At 47.4% G+C, this 19,697-nt stretch overlaps 1 protein-coding gene across 6 annotated transcripts in view; it reads right to left on the reverse strand.

The window, feature by feature from the left end:
• Positions 1-19,697, reverse strand: part of STK17B (serine/threonine kinase 17b) — a 221,490-nt gene that overhangs the window by 120,684 nt on the left and 81,109 nt on the right. For all 6 annotated transcript variants that reach the window (XM_069615705.1, XM_069615708.1, XM_069615707.1 and 3 more), the window contains 2 exons: positions 16,593-16,805; positions 13,937-14,081 (listed from right to left, as the gene is read on the reverse strand). In XM_069615705.1, coding sequence (XP_069471806.1) covers positions 13,937-14,081; positions 16,593-16,805 — 358 coding nt within the window. The remainder of the gene's footprint in view (positions 1-13,936; positions 14,082-16,592; positions 16,806-19,697) is intronic.

The raw sequence follows: 19,697 nt of genomic DNA on the forward strand, positions 1-19,697 counted from the left end.
GTCTTTATGGATGGTAAAGAAGGGATCCTGCACTGACAGAGCCTGAATTTCACTGACCCTTCTTATAGAAGTAATAGCTACTAAGAAGGCCGTTTTATAAGTCAGGTGTTTGAGACTGCTTTTATGCATGGGTTCGAAAGAGGGGCCCATGAGCTTGGCTAGCACCACATTAAGGTCCCACCCTGGTGGTGGGTTTGAAATAGGAGGGTGAAGTCTCTTTACTCCTTCCATGAAGGCTTTAACTACTGGTACTTTCCACCACGAAACCTTGCTATGGGAAGTGGTGTAAGCCGAGAGGGCTGCCAGGTGTACTTTCAGTGAGTTAAAAACCAATCCTGCATCTAGCAGGTGGAGCATGTATGTAACAATAGTGGAAGGAGCGCAATCAACTGGGTTGATTTGTCTACTCTGGCACCAGATAACAAACCTCTTCCACTTGTCAAAGTAACAGTGCCTTGTGTTTGGTTTCCTAGATTCCTTTAGGATGTCCATACACCTCTGTGGTAAATTGAGGTGTCCAAACTCTATGACCTCAGGAGCCATGCTGGCAGGTTCATTGAGTTGGGTTGCTGGTGCACTGTTTGACCTTGGTGATGGGACAGTAGGTTGTACCAGGCTGGAAGTTTGATGGGCGCGCACACCGCCATCCTGCGTAGGTGTGGGAACCACGGTTGTCTTGCCCACATGGGAGCAACTAGGACGAGCGTCATCGACTCCCTGTTCATCTTGTTCACCACTTTCCTGGAGAGGAGTTGGTGGAAAAGCGTACGCAAACATCCCTGACCAGTTCATCCACAGGGCGTTCCCCTGGGAGTCTGGTTGGGGGAACCTGGATGCAAATCCTGGGCATTGTCTGTTTTCGCTTGTGGCGAATAAGTCTATAGTGGGGAAACCCCACTGAGAGAAGAGATCTTCTACGACCTCTCTGTGAAGAACCCATTCGTGTTCCTCTGGGAGGGAGTCTCTGCTCAGAGCATCCGCTAGGGAATTGAGCTCCCCTGGAACATGTTGTGATGACAGGAAGATGTTCCGTCTGAGTGCCCATATCCAGATTTTCTGGGCAAGCTTGGACAGATTTGGCGAGCGAGTCCCTCCTTGCTTGTTCAGGTAGAACATGGCTGTAGTGCTGTCCGTCCGGATTTGCACTGACAGGTTTAGTAGGTGGGGCTCGAACACCTGAAGCGCTCTGAATACTGCCAGAAGCTCTAGCAGGTTGATGTGGTTCTTGGCCACTGAGTGGGACCAGAGACCCTGAGCTGTGTGGTGGAGATGGTGAGCTCCCCACCCCGTCAGACATGCATCTGTAGTGACTACTGCCTGTACTTCGGGATCGTAAAAGGGTTTCCCCTGTGCGAGATTTTCTCTTGTCCACCAGTGAAGGCTTTGTACCAGTGTTGGCGAAACGACCACTAGATCGTCCCACTGACCACTTGCCTGAGACCACTGTTTTGCCAACCATTCCTGCATGGGACGCATGCGCAGGCGCGCGTGGGGGACCAGGTAAATGCATGACGCCATCATGCCCAGTAAACGCATTGCTTTGCGTACCGTTATTTGTTGACAGGACTGATAATGCGGAATTTGCAGTAGTATATTCCGAATTCTTTCTTCTGAAGGAAAGGTCAAGCCCTCTTGGGTATCTAGGATTGCTCCTAGGAACTGTTTTGAGGTGCTTGGCACCAGGCTTGACTTTTTCTCATTGATTGAGAAGCCTAACTCGTGGAGGAGGTCGATAGTCCTTTGAATGTTTGTCCTGCAAATTCCTGGGGTTTCCCCCGTTATGAGCCAGTCGTCCAGATAAGGGTACACTGGGATTGCCTCCCTGCGTAGGTCTGCAGCCGCCACCGCCAGTACCTTGGTGAATACCCTTGGTGCTGAAGCTATCCCGAAGGGCAGTACCTTGAATTGGTAGTGCTGACTGTCCACCTTGAAGCGCAAGTACTTTCTGTGCGCTGGGAACATGGAAATATGAAAATAAGCATCTTTCATATCCAAGGTTGCCATGTAATCCCCCCTTTTTTAGGAGGGGGATTACCTCTTGTAGCGCGGTCATACGAAATTTTTGGGGCTTGACATACTTGTTGGCAGGCCGTAAGTCCAATACTGGGCGCATTGTCAAGTCTTTCTTTGGCACAAGGAAGTAAGTTGAATAAATACCCTTGTTTACCTGGTGTCCCGGGACGAGTTCTATCGCCTCCTTTTGTAGAAGAATGGCGATCTCCTCGAGGAGAATCTTCTGATGTTCTAAGGAGTGTACTCTTTGTCGTGGAGGATGGTTCCGGGGACGCTGCAGTAGCTCTATACAATATCCCGTGGATACTGTTGACAGCACCCATCTGTCTGATGTGATCCCTTTCCAAGCCTGTTTGAAGTTTGAAATGCGTCCCCCTACTGGGGTTGCGTGAGAAGGGACCCTGAACTGAGCGTCACCGCTTTGGTGGAGGCGTGCCGCCTCCCTTGCTGGGTCTGCCTCTGCCTTTACCACGACCTCTCCTATTACCTCTGCCGTAACCCTGGGTAGACTGTTGGTTGTTGTTCCACTGTGAACCCTGCCCCTGGGAATAGTTAGATCCTCTCTGGGAATTTTGGCCGCGTGGGCGACGAAAATTACTATTCCCTCTCTGGTTAGGGGGTTTATTGGTTAACTGGCCAAGGGATTCGAGTGTCTCGTATTCGTCCTTGGCATTTTTCAGTGCGTCCTCGACCGCCTTACCAAACAGATGGGCTTCCACCGGTTTGTCTAACAATGATGCCTGAGTTTCTGCCTTAAAACCAGACTGCCGTAACCACGCATGTCTCTTGATAACAGTACCTTCCGCTATCAATCTGCCTGCGTTGTCCGCGGCGTCGAAGGTTGCTTTCAAAATGCAACCAGACACGGCTCTACCCTCTGCGGAAATCCGAGCTAATTGGCCCTTTAACGGTTCAGGAGCAGAGGCTATGAGAGCCGCGACTTCTTCCCACTGATGGCAGTTGTAGCTGGCCAACAGGGTGGTGGAGTTAGCAATCCTTGCTTGATAGGCGGATGTTGAGGCTACCTTCCTGCCGAAACCGTATAGTTTTTTGCTCTCCTTGTCGGGAGGAGCTTCTGACGAAGATAAGGGTGTCCCAGCCCTCTTACGAGTGTTGGTGACAACTAGGGAGTCTGACTTCAGATGTCCTCTTATATAGAGAGGGTCAGACTGAGCTGCCCTGAAAAGTTTTTCAACCCTGGGATTGACTGCTCTGGTGAGGTTTGGGTTCACCAGGGACGGATATATTCTCCGCTGAATGGATTTAAGGATAGGGATGGTCTGGGCAACAGGCTGTCACGATTAGTCTCTGCCTTCTCAAACTCCTCCTCACCTGTCTGTTCCTGTACTTCTTCCGTCTTTATTACAGCTTTCTTCTTCTTATTCTTTTCTCCTTCTGTGGGTTTCTTCTCTTTTTTTTGTCGAAGGTAGGGACGCGCTCCTTCGGTAGCCTCCGTGATCTAGCTGATAACAGACCACGGGAATACCTGAGGAGCGCGCCCTAAAGAATGGGGAAAAAGCCTCCTGGCAAAAAACCCCTATCAGGTATTCAGGTGTCCGTGGAATACCAATGTCCGAAAATAACTCGGAGATTTTGATAACTGTTAGTAGCCGAGCTCCGGATACATAGTATGAATATCCACACCTTGCTCAACTATCGTGCCGGCTGAGCTGTGGTTGAGAGAGGACTCGAGCTCGGTCCGTCGGAACACCGGAGAGGCGTTACGAACGGAACAACAAAAGAAAGAGGAAAAGAAATAGGTAAGTAAAAGGACAGAAAATAAAGCACAGTCGAATGCGCTCACAGCGAAGTAACACTAACGCTGAAGCGCTGGCTGAGAGAGAAAGACGGGAAAAATACTTACACAGAAGACGCAGAATAGAGCGCGTCGTGTAAGAAAGGACAGAGGACAAAGACCCTAATCACCTTACCTGAAAACCTGAAATCACCTCCAGTGTAGGGAAAGAATAGGAGGTAAGTAAGCATAGGAGGGTAAGTAACGGACTTGAAAGCAAAGGTAAGTTGAATAACTAGAGGCTGAGAGCGACTTGCTGGGCACGTAACGGGAACGATACAACGCGCAGAGCGTTGCTATGGCCGCTAGTTTATAGAGTACGTCGGCCATCTTGGAATAGACTAGACCAACAGAATGGAACAGGCCGCCATCTTAGTAGTACTTCCAACGACTAGCGATTCTCCAGGGCTGGTGCATGACAGTATGCCCCCTTCGATACCTGCCTCCTCCAGGCTTCCCTGGGTACAGCCTATGAAATCGCTGTACAAGTTTGGGAGCGTGCATATGGGATCTTGGTTCCCAAGATCTTTCGGCCATGGGAAATCCCTTCCAATGGATCAAATATTGAAGGGTTCCTCTTCTGTAGCGGGAATCTACAATTCTGGCTACCTCATATTCCTCAGGTTCTTCGGGTGGAGTGATCACCGTCCTTCTCAAAGGTCTCTTGTATAGATCTCTTTGATGGGTCTTGAGTAAAGAGGAGTGAAAGACCGGGTGTACTCTCCGCAGAGAGTGAGGTAATTTTAGTTTGAAGGCTACGGGATTGATCTGGGCCAGGATTGGGTAGGGCCCCATGTATCGTGCTGCGAATTTCCCCTTATGGATCCAACGCGGTAAATATCGCGTAGATAACCAAACCAAATCACCGGTCTTCCAAAGAGGACCCGGAGTACGTTTGGTGTCAGCATAGGTCTTATACTTCTTGCGGCTTTCCTCTAAAGTTTGTAGAGCTTCCTTGTGTGTACGCTTGAGATCCATCAGCATCCTTTCCAAGGCGGGAGTGGGAGTCTGGCTATTGAAAGATAAGGCTCCTAGATGATGTGGGTCATAACCATAGGTGCACCTGAAAGGACTCATCCTAATTGCCGTATGAAAAGTGTTGTTGTAAGCGAACTCTGCCATTGGTAACAGAGCTGCCCAATTGTCTTGTTCTCTGTTACAGTAACAGCGAAGGTATTGTTCTAGACTAGCGTTTAGTCTTTCGGTCTGTCCATTGGACTGGGGGTGATATCCCGAGGATAACTCTTTTTGTATAGCCAACTGGTTACATAGTGAGTTCCAAAATTTTGAAGTAAATTGCGTTCCTCTGTCTGAGACTATGGACCGTGGTAAACCGTGTAACCTTACAATCTCGCAAAGGAAGACTGTAGCGGTCTCTGAGGCTGAAGGAACTCCTGCGAGAGCTACGAAATGTGCTAACTTGGTGAAAGAATCAATTGTCACTAGGATCACCTTCTTTTCCTGGGAAACTGGGAGTTCTACTATGAAGTCCATTGAGAGGTCTTCCCAGGGACGTGTGGGAGTCTTGGCTTGATGTAGGAGTCCAAGTGGTCTGTGGCGAGGGGTCTTATTGATGGCACAGATGGGACAAGTTGACACGTAAGAGGTGATGTCTCTTCGCATCGACGGCCACCAGAAACTCCGGGACACCAACTCGAACGTAGCCTTCTCCCCTTTATGTCCTGCCAATGGTAGATCGTGGCAAAAGCTGATGGCCTGTCTGCGAAGATCAGTGGTGGGTAGGAATAATGCTGAATGATGAAACCACAATCCTTCGCGTTCCTGTAATTTGCCTGACTGTTTCTCTTCCAGAGCATAATCCTTGAGTTCACCTTGAACCTTCTCAAGGAATAGGTTAGCAATTGTAGAAAAGTGGTTCTCAAGTAGAATCTTTTCCTTTTTAACCTCCGATAGATCTTCCTCCAACCAACTTCGGGATAACGCGTCTGCCACACTGTTCTGGGATCCTGGTATATAGGTGATCAGGAAATCAAAGCTTGAAAAGTAATAGGCCCAACGGGCATGTCTGGAATTCCTGCATTCCATTTGTTGGAGAACCTTGAGATTCCTATGATCCGTACGAATCACAAATTGATGAGAGGCTCCCTGTAACAAATGTCTCCATTCTTGACAAGCTGCCCGCATTGCTAATAATTCCCTTTCCAGAACTGAGTAGTTCCTTTCGCTTCCGGTTAGGGTGCGAGAGTAGTAGGCAATAGGGTGTTCTTCTCCATTGCTTCCTTCTTGTAACAAGACAGCTCCTAAGGCACCCCCCGAGGCATCGGTCTCCAAAATGAATGGTTTATTCTGCTCGGGCTGAACCAAAACCGGGGCAGTGATGAATCGTCTTTTTAGTGTCTCGAATGCTGTTTGTGCTGCCGAGCCCCACTGAAAAACTGTACCCTTTTTGAGGAGTGCTGTGATGGGTAATACCAGATCAGAGAAGTTGGGTATAAACCGGCGGTAAAAGTTCGCCAAGCCTAGGAACCGTTGAATCTCCTTGACTGACGAGGGCTCTGGCCATCTATCTATGGCCAACACCTTCTTGGGGTCCATACGAATACCTCCTTCTGACAATATAAATCCCAGGTAAGGTACTTCTGTGGTCTCAAAGAGACACTTCTCGGGCTTGGCGAACAGTTGATTTTCCAATAACCTACGGAGTACTTCGCACACATGTAGCCGGTGTTCTTCCAAGGATGGAGAGAAAATTAGAATGTCATCAAGGTAAATGACTACCGATATGTATAACATATCGGCAAAGATCTTGTCAACAAATCTCTGAAATACCGCTGGGGCGTTTACCAGTCCGAATGGCATAACACAGTACTCAAACAACCCCAGCGGCGTCCTGAAAGCAGTCTTCCACTCGTCTCCTTTCTTTATTCTCAACAGATGATATGCCCCACGGAGATCGAGCTTGGTGAATACCCTAGAATCCCGGACCGCCTCCAGTATGTCTCTGATAAGTGGCATTGGGTACCTGTCTCGGACGGTTATGCTGTTCAAGCCCCTGTAATCGATACAGGGACGTAATTCCTTGGAGTCCTTTTTTGATATGAAGAACAATGATGCCCCTCCTGATGACTTTGATGATCGAATAAGCCCATTCATCAAGTTGGAGTTGAGGTATTCCTTCAAAGCTTCCTTTTCAGATAAGGATAATGGATACATCCGGCCGAAAGGTAAGGAGGTCTCTTCCTTTAGATCGATGTTGCAGTCCTCTTGGCGGTGAGGTGGGAGGAGTCTGGGGTTAATGTCTTCAAACACCCTAGCGAAAGCCAGATACTGCCTAGGTATAGAGGATATTGAGAGATTGCAATGAGTGGTAGGGAGACTGGAATGTATCTCCTTTGGAAATTCCATAGCCTTCATGCAGTGTTCCCGGCAATACTCGGCGTCGAAGCTTAACTTGTTATCAGTCCAGTCAATCTTGGGGTTGTGTCTTCTTAGCCATGAAATACCCAATATCAACGGAAAATGAGCTGCTCTGATAACATCAAACGTGAGGGTTTCAACATGATGATCCATCCTTACAGTTATAGGTTCCGTTTCCATGGTAATGAGCCCAGATGAGAGTGGACGGCCGTCTACTCCCTCAACCGGTATCGGTCTGTCCTTCTTTCTTAGTGGAATCTGGTTTTCCTGAGCCCATGCTACGTCTATGAAATTTCCGGCTGCTCCGCAGTCAAGCATTGTCAAGACCGAAAGGTTCTGTCTCAGACTGTAGGAAATGGACAGCTGGAACACCATCAGACGATTATCTTCTATTCCTTCATTAATGGGTCTTGTGAGGTTGCAAGGGTTTGTACGGTGGTCCCCACGGCTTCCCTTGCAAGAACCTGGGGTCTGGCGTTTCCCTGTCTCTTAGAAGGGATGTTAGGGCAATCCTTAAGCATGTGAGTCGATGAACCACAATACATGCAAAGGTTGAGCTCCTGCCTTCTTCTCCTTTCCATCTTGGTTAGCGGTCCCCTAGTTGCCCCTATCTGCATTGGCTCTTCCATCATAGGTCTTTCCCCCCTTCCTGAAGGTGGGCTGTAGCGTGGCGCTGATCCTCTTCCTCGTCTCTTCTCTGCCCGTCTTTCCTGTAGACGATAGTCAATCTGTAGGACTAGCATAACCAGCTCTTGAAAGGTGTTGGGACGTACTGCTCTAGCCAGTTCGTCCTTCAGTTCCTCATTTAACCCTCTCCGGAAGATGGTTTGTTGTGCCGTATCCGGCCATCCAGCTGATACCGCCAGTGTTTGGAATTGTGCAACATAACTCTGTAAATCTTGGTTACCTTGTCTGACATCAAGATAGGCATCGTACTTGGAATACTGTACTTCAGAACGCTCAAACCGGTTCTTGAAGCCTTGTATAAACAGGGTGTAATCGTTAACCAAAGGGTCTTGATTGGTTACCAAAGGGGTAGCCCAGGCTAGGGCGCTTCCTGTCAAGTTGGCTATGAGGAACCCAACTCTGGCCCTTCCAGACTCGAATGCCCGAGGTCGGAAGGAAAAGTAGACGGTACAGGCATCGAGGAATTCTTTAATATACTTCGGGTTTCCATCATATTTACCAAATGTGAATGGCATTGGAGGCAAATCATCTCTACCCACCTCCCTAGAGGCTGCTTGCTGGCGTAGAAGAAGGTTCTCTGCATGCAGTGATTGCATGTCAACTCTGAGGCTCTGAATGGCATTACACATGTCTTGAATTTGTTCTGGTGACGCCATCGTGTCTTCTGGGCGTTGTATACTGTCACGATTAGTCTCTGCCTTCTCAAACTCCTCCTCACCTGTCTGTTCCTGTACTTCTTCCGTCTTTATTACAGCTTTCTTCTTCTTATTCTTTTCTCCTTCGGTGGGTTTCTTCTCTTTTTTTTGTCGAAGGTAGGGACGCGCTCCTTCGGTAGCCTCTGTGATCTAGCTGATAACAGACCACGGGAATACCTGAGGAGCGCGCCCTAAAGAATGGGGAAAAAGCCTCCTGGCAAAAAACCCCTATCAGGTATTCAGGTGTCCGTGGAATACCAATGTCCGAAATTAACTCGGAGATTTTGATAACTGTTAGTAGCCGAGCTCCGGATACATAGTATGAATATCCACACCTTGCTCAACTATCGTGCCGGCTGAGCTGTGGTTGAGAGAGGACTCGAGCTCGGTCCGTCGGAACACCGGAGAGGCGTTACGAACGGAACAACAAAAGAAAGAAAGAGGAAAAGAAATAGGTAAGTAAAAGGACAGAAAATAAAGCACAGTCGAATGCGCTCACAGCGAAGTAACACTAACGCTGAAGCGCTGGCTGAGAGAGAAAGACGGGAAAAATACTTACACGGAAGACGCCGAATAGAGCGCGTCGTGTAAGAAAGGACAGAGGACAAAGACCCTAATCACCTTACCTGAAAACCTGAAATCACCTCCAGTGTAGGGAAAGAATAGGAGGTAAGTAAGCATAGGAGGGTAAGTAACGGACTTGAAAGCAAAGGTAAGTTGAATAACTAGAGGCTGAGAGCGACTTGCTGGGCACGTAACGGGAACGATACAACGCGCAGAGCGTTGCTATGGCCGCTAGTTTATAGAGTACGTCGGCCATCTTGGAATAGACTAGACCAACAGAATGGAACAGGCCGCCATCTTAGTAGTACTTCCAACGACTAGCGATTCTCCAGGGCTGGTGCATGACACAGGCCTCCTTTCTCCCACTAACTCTTCTGCGAAGTCCCTTTCCTCCTGTACACCGTGGGTGTCAATGTGGAAATGTTCTGCTGCGCGAGCGAGAACCTCATTTAGGAGGGGTTGGTTATCGACCGGAGAGTCGGTAACCGGGGCTTCGTTCTCTACCGGGGAATCTACTCTGTATGTTTCCGGGTCATCCTCTTCTTCCTCCTGGTCCTCATCATCCCCATAGTAGCCCGTCCCGGTTTGCTCTTCTATCAACCCAAATTCTTGGTCTTCACAAAAGGAAGCCTCTCCTTGATACCGTGAGTATGGTCTTGCGTAAGGTTGTACCTCGAAGGGTTCGGACCTCATTGGAGTTTTAAACCGGGCCTTGTTACTCGGGGGGGGGGGGGATAGGATCAGTAGAGCCTGAGGGTGTGGCCCCTTGTGGATCATACAAGAGGAAATGTTCTGGATTTTTATCATAAAAATCAGCCAAAGAAGACATTCTTGACATGACCCTATCTATGTCTTCACTGGACCATTTTTTGGAACTGGGAATGACTCTCTCAGCAAGTCTATGGGATTTATCTTGAGTAGCTTTGCTGGTTGTGGACCTATCAGCAGACCTGGGCTTGTCTGTCTATTTAGGGGGGGTGGAGTGTTTCACAGGTGTGGAAGAATGTACAGGTAGTTTCTTCTGCTGTTTTCCCCCCTCCCCGTGCGTAGAAAAATGTTTTCCCTGTCCCTTAGTGGCTCCAGAGTTTTTCGACGCCTGGCGTCGAGGATCGGGTGAGGTGTCCCTGTCCTTCGAGCGTGGGGCCTCGCTGGCTTTAATTGCGGGCTCCGACTCCTGGAGCGCGGCCTGGGGGTGGAAGTCGTCTTCGTCTTCCGATGATCGAACTTCTGTTAGCCTAGGGAGCTAGGCACTCTTGGCAAGAGTGGATGATTGCCTGGAGTCATGCGGCGATCTTGATCGAGAGCGCCCAGAGGACACCGAATCGGACCATTCTGTCTGTGCCTCTTTCCGAGAACTCGACGTCGTCGAGTCTCGGTTGGACTTAGTGTGTTTAGTGTGTGTAGTATGTGAAGCGCTTGTGTCGCCGGGGGTCTTCCCCATAGCCGCCCTGCCGGACGACCTTCCGAGGTCCGGGACCTGCGCTCGGCTGTCTTTGGACGCCGTAATGCCCTCACCGTCCGAAAGTACGGCGTCGCTGCCATCGCTGAAGGCGCCCTCCGCTGCCATGGCCGCCTGCCTGGCGTGGTGGGCCCAACGCTTCGTCGAACGGTCCTTAAGTGTCTTAGGTTTAAACCTACTACACGCTCTGCAGTTCGCTTCGGGGTGGTCCCTCGGCAAGCAGAGATTGCACGTGGCGTGCCTGTCGACCCAAGGGTATTTGCGATTGCACTTGGGGCAGAATTGAAAAGGGGTACCCTCCATACGCACCTTGAGGCAGCGGGCTGTTAAGTGTAGGAAATGTATAAGGTGTACCTATATACCAAGAGTGCAGAGTATGTACCACCCCCCACTCTCCCTACTTGCAGGGCCGAGGCCAGCGGCCTACCAGGCCCGGGCCGAGGCCCAAATCCGTCGTGTAGCAGCCGACGGTCGATTTCTTCTCCAGCCGGCGTCGAGTGTCGAAGTTCGACGTTGGGGTGGGAAAGGATGTCAATAGAATATTATTTTAAATTCTAGCAAAAGTATGGCTAAGGCCAGGGGACTCCGCAAAATGCTCCCGACCAGTATGGCGGAAAAAAACAATCTGAGGATCCTAGACGCGTGAGGGATCTTGGGTACAGTGGACGTCACACTAGGGATAGTATTACTGGCACGCCCTGTGTCGACGCCCATTTTCGAGTTTCGAAAAACAAACTGTAATACTCCGCAGCTTCCACTAGATGTCGGCCTATGCACAGCATGTGATCTAAGCAGATTCCACAAGCCTCAGAAATTATATAGATATATATATATATATATATATATATACACACACACACACACACACACACACACACACACACACACACGCACTAGCCACCAAATTCAATATGGATGGCCTTCGGTGACTCAAGACAGCGGTGGAGCATGGGGGGGGCATTTGGCTTGTCACCACCAAGTGCACCTGTATTGCTGTGTGCAGTGCGTGCATAGGCAAGTGGAGACTAGAAACCAGGGCGTGCTTTCGTTGCGTCTAAACCTTCCCACTCCCAGAGCAGACAATCCTCACCTGCGCTGCTCCTGCATGACCCTCTGGATGCTCTAGACACCAGCACAGGTCCTTTGGCGTCTTCGGTATCCCAGTCCTTGCTCTTCCATTCCCCTTCACGGCATACCAATCAGGCAGCTGCATAGCCCCACTAGCTTTCTATCAAGAGCCCAAAACACCCCTCCACCATATCCTTCCAGTCAAATGCATTTCAAGATGAAGTTCAAGTTGGAGCTACATTGCCAGGCCTCAGAACCCTCGTTTCAACTGACCAAAAAAAAAAAAAATGACCGGCGCTATGCCAATGAAAAGATCAGTTGGTGAGTCAACCATGCATTGGCAACTACCCTCCAGCCCATCCATCACACAAACACGCTAAAATAACAAAATCTCGAATTAAAAGAATGCCACCAAATGTGTGCGGTAGCAACACGCCCCAGATACTTTACCCCCAGGACGCCTTCCAATTTGGGTAGAGCTCAGTAAATTAGCCTCAACCATCAAAACAAGCATTGAGAAAGCCAATTAACAGAGGTTCGGATTTCCTTCCCTAAAGCATGCCCTGCACCACAGGACAAAGCAAATCTACATTGGCGGAACCGGACTTCTTGGCCTTGCCAATACTTTTATACCTGGTTTCAAGTGTCTGTATAGGATTAATGGCAACACATGTTGAATCCAATACTGAAGTAATACGTACCCCGATTAATCAGGAGTCCAATTTGTTTTACGTTATGTGAAGCTTTTTAATGTTCAGAAACAACACTATGTGAGCCTCATAACGAATTTGGTCGTAATACTGCAGTAACTCTGACGAATTACCGCCAATCTTCATTACCGCTACCGCCACTTGGTCCAAAAAATGTACTGAAGGATTACAAGTAGCGGTAGGGCGGGGTTAACCCCCATTTTCGGAGCCCATAGGACTCCAGGGGGATTTTGGCAGAATCGGTAATTCTGGCGATTTTTGGTGGTAATGTGGAAGATTTACAACATAGAAGAAAACTACGTTTCCCTAGTCCTTCTGCTATGTCGTGCAGGTCAGGCATAATGTTGGCGGAAGTCCCTGATAAATGTTGCAGACTTCCGGTTGGCCACAACTTGGAGACATACCACTTTAGCGCTTTTCAGTTGTACATACAGGCATGGGCGGTAAAGACCTGTAAGAGACATGGTTTCCCGGAAAAAAGCAGCAGCTACACAACGCGCAACGTTAATATAAAATGCCATTTGGCAAGGGGAGGCAGCGGTCTGGCCCTTGAGGGAGCAGAAATGTGGAGGGATGCAGAGGGAGGTGGGAATGCGTAGAGAGAGAACGTTGCATTCATTATAACATGTCTTTTGGGGATGGGAGGCCGCAGCTCAGGGGGTAAGGGAAAACAAACTGTGGGAGCGGCAGTCACCCCTGCAAGAAAAGTGAAGTTAAAAAGTAACAGAACAGGAGAAAAGGTGGTGGCTGGCCAAGGGGAGAGAGCTGCCCAAGTGGGTTGAAGAGGGATGGGGGCAGGAATGTGGCAAAATGTTGCATTTCTCCCAGCCTGCAGGAAAAAGGTAAGCGTGGCAAAGGACATTCTCGGATCGGCGATTTAGATTCAGAAAGAGAGGACGTTAGATTTCAACAGGAGGCCATAGAATGTCAGTGCTCCAGGATGCCGTCCCTTGCCACACACACACACTCTTTGGGAAGAGTGTATTTATGCATAGAAACACATTTGAGTGATAAAAAAAAGGATGTTTCTAAGACCAGCATAAGCCAACTCACGTCCAAGAATGTGTGGGGAAAGTGCAAGCAACACCACTCCCTTTGGCAATGGCAAATAGGTGCACTGCTTTCACACGTTACGCCCCCATCCGGCCAGAAATCCCTTAGCACCCAAGAGCTGTGCTCAGTATGCCTGCACTCGAGCACTGCTCAAGCAAACAAGGACAATTAAACAGGGAGCAAAAACACCGTTTGTGGAATTAAAATATGCTTTTCATGCAACATCAGCGTTTTCATAAATAAACAGACCATCACTGATAATGTCGCAAACCTCAAACATGGTAGCAACTCCTGCAAACATCGCAGGAGCCTCGAGAAGAGAATCAGTAAACAGGCCAGCATTTCCAAAAAGCAACACATTAAATGCGTGGCTACAGGAATAGTTGCTAAACATAGCTGGCACCATCGCCTTTTGACAAGACTATAGCGGACGACTGCCTGCCGCATCTTTTCATCTCAGCGCGCATCACATTAAAACGCATGTTCAAAAGTAATGAGAAAGAGAAAAGATTACCTTCAAATCGAGGTGCACAAGATTATTCTGATGCAGAAAATGCACTCCTTCAAGGATTTGACGCAGAAGCCGGATTACCTCATTTTCCGAGAGCATTTCATCGCCATCAGCCAGACACAAATTGAAGATTTCCCCACCTGCAGCACTGAATACATGCAAATTATGTCAATCACAAAACAAAACAATTCCAGATAGTTCAACATGCAAAATGTAATGTAATAATAGGATTGGGATACAAACGGACACAAGTTACATTTAGTTCCATGTGAATGCATGACTCGGAACAAGCAGTACAGTTCTAGAACCATAACCAAAAAATCTGCAAGCGTGTGTATGCGTTGGACGACCTTTTCTTGAACACCAGTGACAAAAGAATCACATCTCTTGGTTGATGACATAAGGCCCTGCAACTCTCTTAACCGTCCTTTGTCCCCAGCCCGTGCCATACAAACTCACTAGTCGAATCAAGAAACCCTGAAAATGGAAGTCACGGGATTCAGGCTCATATCCCGCCCTCTGGTGTCGGGATATGAGACGTTCGCTCATAGAAAGCTGGGAAAAAGAGGGAGCAGACTCAGGTCAATCCTTGGTGGTAGTAGCAAATATTTAAACAAGAACATCGACGGCAGAAGTGGAGATGGTTTCCACATGACTAGCAGTTGAACGAGGGTTAATCGGTCCCAAAACACAGAAGAGCATCAGTCGGAAGGGACATACCTCTTGTTTCAGCCTATGGGTGCAGTACTACCGACTGGACTACTACCTTTCCATCTCCCACTACTTGTCTCAAGTGCTGCATCTCTCCCTCCACACACAATTCACCTGGGCATGCCCTGCAGTGGAGATTTGGTGGCATCTGATCAGTTACAAAAATCTCTAGTAAAATAAAAGGGTCACACCTCCTCCATTCTTTGTGCTGGGTCAACCCATTCCAACTGTCCGAGGTGATAATCCGAAAGTTCAGCCAGTAGCGGCAGGACAGTAGCAAGGGAACTCCCTGTTTGAGGGCAAATTCCACTAGTGTAATCCAATGACCTAGAACCCAACTACAAGTCAAGAACTGGTTTAATCCAGAGTATGCACGTCCAAAGTCCAAATCAGTGCAGAGCCTGGGAACCTGGGACCCCAAGGAGAACAGCGCTGTGAAACCTGGCATGAGCCCTGGATTCAACAGCCACAAAATAGCGTTAATGTATGCAAAGGTGTAGGTGCCAGCCCAGTAGCATTCCAATACTGATACTCTGCTGAACACTGTAGTAAGTGACTTACGGAGCAGAGGACAAATGTATACAGTATGATCCCATGAGGTTTTTGCTTAATATTACATGAGAATATAGAATTGTGGTTCTCGCCAACACTGGTAACATTTGTACCTTGTTGCTATGATTCCGCTGCAGATAAAAAAATAATAAACTAGAAATAAATGTATTGCAGTGGGTGATTAAAGATATTGACTTACGGGTAGATGCGTTTAAAAATATGTATTTATGATTCTTGCATAATATTTTATGTGATTAAAGTAGGGCAAGATAAGTTTAAAGTAATCTTAAAATGAATAGTACATTTAAAATAAAGAAGATACCAGTAAACCTATTCAATTAAAGCGAAACATTGAAGAAAACTTTACAGCTACAAAAACGTTATGTACTCTAAATACGAAACAAGCCTTTTACCTACTAGGAGGAGAAGAAAGGTGCGAGGGAGGGAAGGGTGGCGGGAGTGGCAGGGAGAGGAGGCACCATCAGCAACAGGTGGACCCGGGGGTGGAGGGGTTCCTCCTGAAAAATGACACCGCCAAAGAGCAACCTTGCGGGGGAGTTCCCGTCTTGTGGCTGCCTTCAGCAGCGTTGCTCTTCTGACAGCACCATTAGAAGTTTGAACATTTGGAATTTGGTAAAACATTTCAATTTAAATCCATAGAGAAGGATGATGTGGTGTGTTAGGGCGGTGGCAGGGCTGCTCTATGGGGTCAGTACTAGAATGTAAGAGCCAGTTAACTTGACATCAACATCCACCAGAAGTTACATCAACATCCACCAGAAGTTACTTCTACCAACCAAGGATACCTGGTGCCATACAAAAATAAACCATGTGAAGTTAACTCCATTTAGTACAATATGTATGGGAGAATTTGGGAACTTCTAAAAGACAAAGAGTAATGAGTCAAATATACTGGACAAAAGGTTAGGATTTGCATCTCATGAGTAAGTTTTATTTGCATCACGCTGTGTACTTGCTCCCGCTTACAGTGTGATGCACGACACCCAGAATCTGCTTTGCCACCTGCTCAAAACTTGATTTCGAACCCTGAACTTGTTGCCTGAAAAGCATGTCTAGGGGCGGATTCGAAATTGAGAGGAGCAATTAGCTTACTAAGCAATCATGTCGGCTAGTGGCATATATATGATAGGTTATTTATAATGCGCTTAATACCCAGAGATTTCTAAGCGCGGACCCGGGGATCGAACCGTGTTGCTCCGTGTCGTCTTGCTTCCAAGGCGAGCATGTTGCCCTTGAGCTATCCTCCCGAGAAAAGCCCACGCTCCTTCCCTCCCAAAGGGCAAAGGACTCAAGATGGTGAATGCCACAAGAGGCTACCATCTCTCTTGCACTGGCACACAGCACATTATACCATTCTCAAAAGAAATGCACTTACTATTCCAATACCAAGATGATTTCATGCCCAGTTTCATAAACCTCATGGAGATCAGCAATCCGAGAACTCGGCTTTGCCAGTTCGAGTACTGCAATTTCTTGGATAATATCCGCTCTGCAATCTTGACCTCTCCTCCTCTTCTTCAGAAATTTCGCTGCATATTCTCGCCCGCTACATTTTTCAAAGCACTTTCGAACTACTGCAAACTTTCCTCTAAAAAGGCAAATTAAATTAAAACAAGGTTGGAAAGAGCAATGGCAAACAACTTTTGCATGAACTGCAGTTGATGTGTCTATACGCACACGTTTAGATTGCAGTGCTCTATTGCTGCTCATCTGTACTTCACACTAGCAGAAAACAGAATATCAGGATTACAAATCACAAATCAGCCCCATCAGTGTAAAACCTAAACATTCAAAAGAAATCAGAAAATGCAGCTTACATTCATGGTAGTGTTTGGGAGTGCCGGCTACTGTAGCAGGGCCAGAAAAGCATATCATACGATATGATATGGCATTTATAACGCACCTATACAAGCGTTTCATACCTAAAGTTGTGATAACTTCAAATATCTGAAGGGGAAAGTCTACACGTGCTACCATGCAAGTTTCCATCTCGGGCAACACAAACCCCAGTTCATTTCTCCCGACAAGTACAATCCATGCATACCTTTTCAGGGATCAAAATGGAGGGCAGCTGGGAGCCATTTTAGCTCTTGCTTATAGGGCAGAAGAGAATGGTTAGTTTAAAACAAACAGTTACCAGGAGCTACTTCTGGCTTCCCAGGCCAGCTGATGCTGAACACAACTATGTGAATTTAACTCTGTGCATTTGGGCCAATCTATAAATACACATTGGAGTACATATATATGACATTAAAAGCATAAGGGGGTCATACATAATGGGTACAATTATATGGTTGCATTTTATGTGGAAGTTAGATTAAGACTATGCTCCTTGTTCCCTAGTGGTAGCTCCTGGTAACCGGTTACTACTGGATACCTAGAAGCTGCCTGTGGCTCCTGCTTATCGAATCCTAATTTCGAGCCCTGCATTTTGCTAGAGGATATGGTATAGTGGCTGCTGTGAAGAAACGACGAAGTTCCAGCATCTCCATGTAGGTAATTGTTGCCAACACTTAGTGTCCTCTCCCTCTTCCCCAACTGGTTGGGAAAAGCACAAATAGTCGAAGGCACCAGGAGGAGAAGACCATGCATGCATGCGGACCTTCAAGCTCAAAGGCTGCAAAAAAAACTTGGGCTCCAAGAAGAATCTGAAAGAGGCACGCTTACAAAAAGCATGTCATGGTTATGGGAAACATGGCTGCCCTGCAACGATCAGAGTGGAGCACACGGCTTTGGGAAGTCACTGGTGTTACCCATTCCATGGCGGGCAAAACATGACGTTTACACAGACTGCAAGAGACGCAACAATGCATCTGGAAATGGTCCCAAAGCAGCCCTCTTACGAGGGAAAGAACTCCACCATGTGTGACAGCAGGATGACCTGAAGACTGAAAGGGCCTAACAAAACGCAGGAGCTCAGGCAACATCTTGGTAACAGAAGGTCCATCTCACTGAAGATGTTGATTGAAATAGGATTCAGAAAATGGGTGACCAAAGAGGAGCATTGGATAAAAAGGGCTGCGGCTCACCCACCCTTCTGCATAAATACCATAACCAGGTAAAGACCCCAATGGAGGGCAACAGGGGGTACAGGGAAGGTAAAGGTGGAGGGCAAGGGCGAGGTATCTCGTCCTTGGGATTACCTCCTTGTTGCCAAGGACGAGATACCTCGGCCATGGCACTTAAGGGGTTAATGAAACAGAAAACATTATAAAGGCCTTGAATGGTGAAATACCAAAATCACCAAAAAAGGCCTTGGCACTGGGGGAAGGGGGGGGCACCCATGGCAGTTAAAAGGTTAAATGAAGCATCTACCATCTCAAAGTACAAACATCAAGACCACTGTAGTAGGACACGACTACAGAATGATAATGTGCCAATCAGATCACTTGTGTCTGGACACAGAATTCTAAAATTGGTTGGACAATAACCAAACTAGTACGGTCATGTTGATACAACAGTAATCGGCGTCAAGGTCTTGAATTCGAAATGTTTTGTAAAAGCGTTACAGTAGGAATGCAACAAGCTTTACTCAGCAAGCAGATCAAAAACAGAGCTTTAAAAATAAATATTTTAAAAAAAGCAGCAGGCGCCCCTCTCTAGGAAGAACATGGCATGATAACCTGTTCTGTGGTTTTTCCCCCCACTTTGAGAGTGCGCAGCCATTGTTTTTTGCTCACTGTACTTCAACACAGTGCTGCTTGGGAGCCGTTGCCTTTGCCCATACAAGAGATAGAAGCCAGGTAGAAACATTTGTTTAGGAAAGGAATCTATTTGAAGGTATCCCCAAGTTCGATGTATGGTTTCGGTCACCCTAGGAGAGACTTTAGATCATGCTCCACATGAATGCAGACTGAGCGCCATTTTCGAAAATGGCTTTCATTTCTTAGACTCTTCTGTAGCAGACACAAAAGAAGAAAGACTATGCATTTGGTGTCATTAGAACCACCCGCATTCTCAAACTGTGCTCTTGAGAACGAATCCGAAGAGCATGGAAATGGAAGTGGAAACTCATGACTCCGTGGAGGGATGAGCTGAGACCGGAGGATCAATAGCCTTATTGAGGACCTGAATTTGGATCCCAATGAAAGACATGATGACAAGAAAAAGACATTTTTTTTTAAATTCTCACAACAACCAGATAGATGCAAGGGGTCACGAGCCTAAAATTCTTTAAAAGACACAATGCTGAGGTAATGTACATTATATCCAGAGACGGCAAAGAATGGTTGTATAGGGCTCTAAGGACCTGGGTTTTCTAAGCAGTATTCAGTATACATTTTGATGGAGGGATGGAAACCTCAAGATTAAAAACAAAGCGCTAAAGTCCAACAATAGACAAGAGAACATGGGAGTGAGGTCAGGAATCAGCCAATTACTCAGCTTTGGGTACAAATTAAGTTCTTAGAGAATATGGGCTCCCACTGCACGGAGAGCATTTCAGGATGACCCTTGGAGCACAGTCAAAGCTAAAAGGCTA

The sequence above is a fragment of the Ambystoma mexicanum genome, chromosome 9, assembly GCF_040938575.1.
Source record: "Ambystoma mexicanum isolate Mex_15411 chromosome 9, UKY_AmexF1_1, whole genome shotgun sequence".
Taxonomy (NCBI): Eukaryota; Metazoa; Chordata; class Amphibia; order Caudata; family Ambystomatidae; genus Ambystoma; species Ambystoma mexicanum.